Here is an 8,123-nt window from a genome sequence, read left to right on the forward strand (position 1 = left end):
AATACCTACAATTATGACAGAGCTGTCTTAAAATTCGTCCAACGTTCTACTTATTAGAATATTTTAAGCTATCAACATTAAAGAATCAAGAGGAAAAGAATGGACCTAATTGGACTGGAGTAAAAAAAATCAAGTTTGAAAATAGTCTATAGATTCTGTTTTACTCACCTTAAGTATTGGAAGAGGTGGAAATGGAGAGCTAAGTGATGAATTGTTTTATTGAACTAAATAACTAACAATAAAACAAATAGATAATTTCGATACTTTATTCTGTACATTTATATAAATAACCAACAAAAATCATACAGCGTTAATCACAATAGTTGATGTTTTTCGGATGTCGCGAATATATCAACACAAATCTAAAGTTGAAATTTTCTATCGACATCAACCAATAAAACAATGCTCACAAATTGTCGGTATCGGTGTAATTAAAGCAAATACTAAACTTTGTTTAACCTACGACCAACTTACTTCCGCCCTCCATGAATTGGTAAAAGGGTACTTCTAGATTTAAAGGTGCAGGTCCTTTGCGAATTCTTCCCGAGGCGTCGTAATGGCTACCGTGACAAGGGCAATAGTAACCACCAAAGTCGCCAGCATTGGCTATGGGAATACAACCTAAATGGGTGCAAACGCCAATTACTATCAGCCATTTTGGATCTTTAACTCTGACCGAGTCGTGTTCTTGATCGCGGAGAGTCGACGGGTCCACCGTCTGCTCTTTGGTGATTTCCGTTGCTGTCCTGTAAAATATAATCAACTGTAATGCATTATCAAGATATATAATTATTCGCTAACATATCTGGTTTGAGTATCTGAAAAATGGAGGTAAGTTTTATAAATTCTTATATTAAACAAAGTTTTAAAGAGGAAAAACTTAAATAGATTGTCAAGTTATCGATTGATGAATTATTCGAGTTTTAGTCAAGTACTGGCATGATTTAGAAAATACTCTGCTACCCTTCCTTCAGAAGACCGCCATATAAATAAGTTTCATAACCTCTGTTAAGACAATTTTTTTTATAGCAAATTACCACACATGTTGAAATGTTACATGTTACAATCTGCCACATGGGAAAAAGAAATCTTTCACTGACGTAAACAAGATCGAGATCAAGCAACAATATCAGGAAGTGCAATATTAAATTTTTAAACATGATTGATGTCTATGTTCGGCCCGGTAATTTTACCTCCTTCAGCCATTTTATTTCGAAAAAATTATGAGACTTAGCAGTGCAGTGTGAAATTTTTCGATATTTTCACATAAATTGCTCTATTGAAAAAAACATTAAATTAGTGTAATGTTTTTAAATATTTTACTCATAAATTGTTATTTAACTCATTTATTTCCAAAAGTTAGAAACTCATTTGATCGATCAGCAGCAAAGTGCACGTTTATTCTTGTAATCCAACATGAAGGAACAATCATAATTTGTTAATCATGATAAATAACTATTCAATTAGTTGAAGAACATGAAAATTTAATACAACGACTAGATGTTTCAGCACTTTTTTAAATTAAAGTAGGAATTGTTTCAACCAATGTCAAGATGTATTAGAATGGGTCATTTCAGATTACTTATTCATGAGATTTTAAAGGATTTTAACAAATTAACAGGCTATTATAAAAATGACAATTGATTAATGACAAATAATAACCGCAATAAAATTTGAACTGCATATATTATTAGTTAACCCTTTGGCTGCTACAATGTTTTTCAAAATCCTAGTGAGAAATGCTATAATTTATAATTATTTAAAAAAAATGATGTATTATTTATTTACATACTTTATTGTGTGTACTTGCAGTGCCATACTTTATGCACGTGTGGAACGGAAGTTTGTTAGCTATCTCTTTTTCTCATGCTTGATTGCGTGAGCATGCGAGCAAGATGCACTATAAGGTTTGGACAGTTTTTGACATTATAATTTATTTTTAGCACTAATAAAGAACATTCGGTGGTTGCATCGATTATTGTATTATTCATTTGGCGCAGTTGTGATTTGTATATGTATGGATGAACAAAGATCCGTATAATATTGGAAAAAGTTGTGTTCAGCATAATATCAAAAATTAATTAACTCTTCTATTATATATAAAGATAATAGTAATGAACCAACATTATCGAGATATCAATTTATATTTTAAATAATATAAAGTATTGAAAAAGTATGCATTGTATTCAGTAGGTAGAACAATGGTCCCGTTAAAAGATCGCATCGCATAAAAAGGTCTTCATGGCATTTCTATATCAGAACATTTATATTGCAAATATTTTTTTTCTATTAAATGTCGTTTGTTTTGTAATTCTCAAGCAATTTGTAAATTTTGTAGTTTATTTTGTTTTGCAATTTGTAATTAAATTCGAAGTGTCAAATAATCGCAATTTTAAAATTGTTATATTATTAACTACGCTACTGATAATTTTAAAAAATGGTGTGGGCACTCACCAAATACAATTATATCAACGAGAACTTTTCGGTAGCAAATATTAAATTTACGCAAAATCTTTGTCGGCTTTTGAAAAATGCCATAAGACATAAAATGATACTTCAGAATACGAACACCATATGTGTGACTACACAAGAATTTGTCGGCATCGATTCTAAATGAGAATTCGTTATGGTGACATTTATATAAACCGATTTAAGATAATACATAAGGATATTCGAAAAGATTTTTTTTTAACAAAATCTCAAACCACTAATTCTTTTTTATTTATTTAATTTTGTGTGGAATTATAATAACGAAATCCTTTAGAAGAATATACTATCTAAAATATAATTAATCCCTTGTGGTGCCCTAAAATATCCAAAGACGTCAGTAAGAGTCTGCACGATCGAGTCCCGCACTAATCAAATTCTGGTGCTTTAAATGTTAATTTAACATAAGAATGAATTTTTAAAAATTAAAATAAATTAAAATAAGTTTTTTTAAATGTTTGTATAAAAAAATAAGTAAAATTTAGTGTTATGACTGGCAGAAACAATAATTTTATTTTATGTACCAATTTAAGTGAAAACTTTTTTTAAATTCCTTTTAGTAGTTACCAGGGGCGTATATTCAGGGTGTGCTAGGTGTGCGGCGCACACCCGCAAAACCATCTAAAATAGAAATTTAGAAAATTTAGGGCGTAAAGCGACATCATTTTGCATACAGTAGTATGCAAAATTATAAAATTTTAATATGCAGTGTATAGTATGCATTGGTATTTGTTATTCGCTCTGAACGTTTTCGCGCGAGCGATCGTTTTGGAACAACACATATAACGCGCCGACCTTGCGCGCGGCCGCTGACTAAAGTAAATTGTTCCGAGATTTAACGGTTGAAGTCGATCTGTCGGCTGGCAGCGCTCAGTAGTAAAATTGGTCTCGAATTTGGTGCGCGTACTTCAAAAACTCTTGCGTCCGTCGCTGCTTTTTTATTACATTATATCACAATAACAGGTCACTCATTTTTTATATTTTGGCGTAAAATAGTTTATTATCTTATTTACATATAATCAATATTTAATTTTCTATTCTAGATTATATTTTTTTATTTACCCCAATAATGATGAAGAATACTGTTGAAGATATTCTGAATAATCCATTATCAAAAAGAAGTTATGAAATTAAATTGAAGATAATCAAAATTGGCAAACCACGTCCACCTCTTCCCAATTTATTTATGAAGCATAAAGACAATAAATGTGAACATACAAGACATTTTTCATTTTCATCATATGAACGAACTGAGTGGTTAACAGGCTGCGAACTTCGATCTAGATTGTTCTGTTGGCCATGTATATTGTTTTCCAAATAAAGAAGCGTGTGGAGTAAAAGTGGATTTGCTGACCTTAGTCATCTGATAATGGCACTGAAAAAACACAAAAGAGCGCAGTCACATGTTCAATCATTTTTTTCTCTCAAAATGTTTGGAAAACAACGAATTGAAGTCATGATTGACGCTCAACGTAAAGCTAATATAAGTCAACATAATGAACAAGTTCATAAAAATAGAGAAATATTAAAAGGAGTGATTGACGCAGTAGTATATCTAGGAAAACAAGAACAACCTTTTCGAGGCCACGATGAATCCTGTAATTCACTAAACAAAGGAAATTACCTTGAATTTTTAAATGCACTTCGAGAATACGATTCTGTTTTGGATACTCATTTAAATACTGCAACGGTGTTTCGTGGTACTTCCCCAACCATACAGAATGACATAATTGAAGCAATTGGTGATGTTATTAAAGATCATATTACGGAAGAAGTAAATTCAGCAAATTTTGTCGCTATTATTCTTGACGAAACTTCAGATATAATGACGAACTCACAGCTCTCGACAGTTTTGCGTTTTGTTTATGAAGGTAAAGTTTACGAGCGGTTTATTGGCTTTACAGACGTTAGCTCTGATAAAACAGCCGATGGCTTATTTTGCCACGTTGTAAATATAATTGAAGAATTTCAAATTCAAGAAAAATTAGTTGGACAGACTTATGATGGGGCGAGTGTAATGAGTGGGCATATTCATGGTTTGCAAGCCAAAGTACTCGAAGTTTATCCATTGGCCATTTTTACACGCTGCTATGCTCATATGTTGAATTTAACATTACAACATGGTCTTTCCAATATAAAAGTGTGCAAATCATTCTTTCAAACTTTAAATGGATTGTCTGCATTCTTTTCGAAATCTTCCAAACGAATAAATGCTTTACAAGATTTTGTAGGTAGAAGACTTCCTTCTGTTACACCTACATTTTACAATCCAAATCTTTTGACATATTATATTGCTGTAAGAAAGTTACCGAAATTTTGCAACAACTCAGACATGAACAGGAAAATAATTATGAAACATTATGGGATTCTTATGTAACGGAAGAAAATTATCCAAGACTGAGTAATGATTTGCTTGTTGAAGAAAAGCATGCGTTTAGCCAACTATTTAATACAATAGTTGATAATATATGTAAGCAAATTGAAAACCGTTTTTCTTCAATGTCCAAATTGGAATATTTTCACCTTCTGGAGAAAGAAAAATATGAGCAATATAAAGAAAAATTTTCAAATGAATTACTTACCAAACTGCAACAATTTTATGGAGCATTATTTGATTATATAAGTTTAAAAAATGAGCTTGCTGTTCTTTATCATTAGCCTGAATTTGCAGAGAAATCTGTTCATGAGCTTGTACAATTTATGAACACAAATAATCTTGAGTCAGGTTTTCAGGAAATAGATAAATTAGGCAAACTAATATTAACTCTTCCAAGCAGTACTGCTTCAGCAGAACGTTCATTTTCTGCTCTGAAACGAATTAATAATTGTTATCGAAGTACCCAAGGCCAAGAAAGGCTATGTGGCCTTAGCTTGATTTCAATAGAAAAAGGGAGCCTTATGGATATTAAAAAGAAGAGCACTTTTTATGATAGCGTGATAGAAAAATTTATGATTAAAGAAAGAAGATTAGATTTTATATATAAATAATTATAAGTTTATGTTTATTGGAAATTTGATATTTTTATATAATAATATTTTAGATTAGGTTTGATGTTTATTTATTTATTTATATATGGGAAAAAGCTGTAAGGCAGTTTAGGCATGTCAAAACCTCGGCTAATAAAAATTAAAAAATGTACGTTTTTTTTTATTTTTTATAGCACACCCAATATTAACACCCACCGTACGCCACTGGTAGTTACTTTACGTATTTTTCCATATTTATTAATTATTATTTTATATTTAATTTATTGTAAATTATAGAAAAAAATGAGTGATTCTCAGTTTTATCGCTTTGATTTAATTTATTTTAACACTTTTCTATTATTAAATTTGTTTAATTTATTTTTTATATATTATTCGGCTTTTGTGGATTTTTTATATTAATTAAGAGGTTTTCAATATTTTTTTTTCTATTAATTTATGGTAATATTTTCTATAAAAATCATTTATTTCTTCAATTAAATATGTAAATATATATGTAACTATAAATAAATTTTAGTGTTACCTCGATACTCCCAACGAAATATGTTTTTGTTTAAGCATTAAAATTGCAAACCTGTGACGAATGAACAGGGGCTTTCCTCGCCATTTGAAAACGACCGATTTACCCTCGGGAATCTCGTTTAGGTTGACTTCGATCTTGCCCAAAGCCAAGACGTCGGCGGACGGAGCCATGAAACTTACGATACCGTACACGATATTTTTAGCAAGGTACAGTGAAGTCACGGTACCGGCTGAAAGAAGAACGATTATAGATTTGATTATAGCGTCGAACATGTACGGTACGAGATTTTTATGTATGAAATACCTGCAGAGACTAAGTAGGTGATTCCCTTGTTCCTTTCGCCTTGGGTGGATGCCTTGGCCGGATCGATGCCAGATTTGAGCCGATACGGAGTAAAATCTGGAACCCGCAGATCGGTGTGCGCATAGCGTACTTGGGTTTTGACTGAAAAGAGCAACACGAACGATACAAAAGTCAGTTTTGCGCATTTGGCATACGAGGGTTAAAAAATCATGCGACATGTCAAGTTATGTAACTGTGCAATTGCGAGTATGCGAGGTTATGGAGGGTAGGAAACGTACTGCTGGGACCCGAGACGATCCTGAGGGCTGCCGGGGGCAGAGCGCCCGTCATGGTGTGAACCGTGCTGGCATCGGGGGCCGAAGGGGTGAAGGGCGACTTCTCAGATGGAGGCACTAGATTTCCGACGGGGGGCCTGACGCCGGCGGTCACCGTCACCGTTGCGCCGCGCAAGTAAGGCGCCAGGGAACCCGCGCGAGTCACCACGCCGATCATTTTTGCGATCCGCCGACGGTCTCACTGGCCGTCAACACGTAACGGGGTGAGCGAATGGGCTTAACACTGCACATAACGACCATTACTATATATCGAGCGATATGTTTTTTTGCAACAAGAAAACATTTTCTTCTTTCATATTGCCTCGTAGGGTACTGCTGTGTATATTTTACAGCTTTTAAATGTATTTTATAAAGAATAAAAGCAAACAAAGCAAAAAAATTTTCCCCCTCTCCTGCAATTTTTCGAAGATTTTAAGAATGCTTCACGGATCTTCTAAGCCATGAGTCTTAATTCTAAACACTCATAGTTATAATGAATAGTTTTAGTAAAAAATCTTGAAACCTTTCTTGGCTTTCTAATTGTCTTGACGGTAAAATTGAAGAAATTCAATTTAAAATTAAAAGTTACAAATTGTCATATTGATTCTATGATAAGTACGGTAAATAGGCTTAAAACTTAATTGGCGCTCCGCATATGGAACAAGATAGTTTATTACATTTCCCAAATTAAAAAATGATAACAGAAAATGTTATGATAGAAATGCTACTGCCCATTTTGCTTCCTTATTCGAACAATTTAATACCAGATTTGAAGAATTCTACAAATTGGATGCATTTTTCACGTTTTTTTATAAATTCTTTCTCTTATACAGAGGACAATTTAACTAAAATATCGTGGCATATTTCGATATTTTTAATAAGAAGGACTTAGAATTGCCAATTATAAATATAACAAATAACATTGAATTAAAATTACACCATAACAAAAAAAATTGGGATTTAGGGAATGGAAATAATTTTTCATTGTTTAGGAAATGTGCTCTAAAATTTAACTCTCTTTGCGCGTTGATATTTGCTTGTTCATGTTTGTTTTCCAATATGAATTACTTAAAATCAAAGTAGCAATCTAGCCTCACTGACGCTCATTTGGACCAATGCCTGAGAACTGGGATTTCAACTTATGTGCCATATTACAATGAGTTGGTCGTAGATTTGTAATGGCAAAGGTCGCATTAATTATCGACTTTGAGATTATGTTTTTTCAATTAAAATTTGAATATATGTAATTATTTTTATATTTATTTATTACCCCTCCCTTCTCTTCATTTCACAGTGCCCGCCAAACTAACCCATTTCAGAAATATTCCCTCCTAGTAGAAAAGTTGCTGACCCTTACTCTAAGCACTTAAATGATTTTGGTGCCTTATATTAAACAAAAATATTACCATGAAATAAAACTTATTGTAAACAAAACTTATATTTGTTAACTCCCACTTTATTTATTTAAAAAATATTCTCATGCATTTTAAACGAGCAAAGTCTTATATTAC

At 32.3% G+C, this 8,123-nt stretch overlaps 1 protein-coding gene and 1 long non-coding RNA gene across 2 annotated transcripts; one reads left to right on the plus strand and one right to left on the minus strand.

Annotated features, from left to right (window-relative positions):
• Positions 1-252: 252 nt before the first annotated feature.
• On the minus strand, positions 253-6,858 carry RFeSP (Rieske iron-sulfur protein). The gene is made up of 4 exons (XM_088203663.1): positions 6,577-6,858; positions 6,299-6,439; positions 6,047-6,224; positions 253-746 (listed from the first exon to the last, which is right to left on the minus strand). Exons 1-4 carry the CDS (start codon positions 6,788-6,790, stop codon positions 455-457), a joined length of 825 nt encoding a protein of 274 aa, XP_088059789.1. The 5' UTR covers positions 6,791-6,858; the 3' UTR covers positions 253-454.
• LOC148226230 (uncharacterized) lies at positions 3,364-3,605 on the plus strand. Its single transcript, XR_015812224.1, has 2 exons — positions 3,364-3,450; positions 3,531-3,605. It is a non-coding gene; the product is annotated as an uncharacterized LOC148226230 (long non-coding RNA).
• Positions 6,859-8,123: the final 1,265 nt, after the last annotated feature.

This window comes from Plectrocnemia conspersa, unplaced genomic scaffold, assembly GCF_051122295.1.
Source record: "Plectrocnemia conspersa isolate PC_06_02 unplaced genomic scaffold, ASM5112229v1 ptg000014l, whole genome shotgun sequence".
NCBI classification, from domain to species: domain Eukaryota; kingdom Metazoa; phylum Arthropoda; class Insecta; order Trichoptera; family Polycentropodidae; genus Plectrocnemia; species Plectrocnemia conspersa.

Excerpts from the sequence above, each read along its gene's own strand:
- RFeSP (XM_088203663.1), bottom strand. The coding sequence starts at position 6,790 with ATGATCGGCGTGGTGACTCGCGCGGGTTCCCTGGCGCCTTACTTGCGC. Across the intron at positions 6,225-6,298 it reads CACCTACTTAGTCTCTGCAG|CCGGTACCGTGACTTCACTG; the intron begins GTATTTCATACA and ends TTCTTCTTTCAG. Across the intron at positions 747-6,046 it reads CCCCTGTTCATTCGTCACAG|GACAGCAACGGAAATCACCA; the intron begins GTTTGCAATTTT and ends TATATTTTACAG.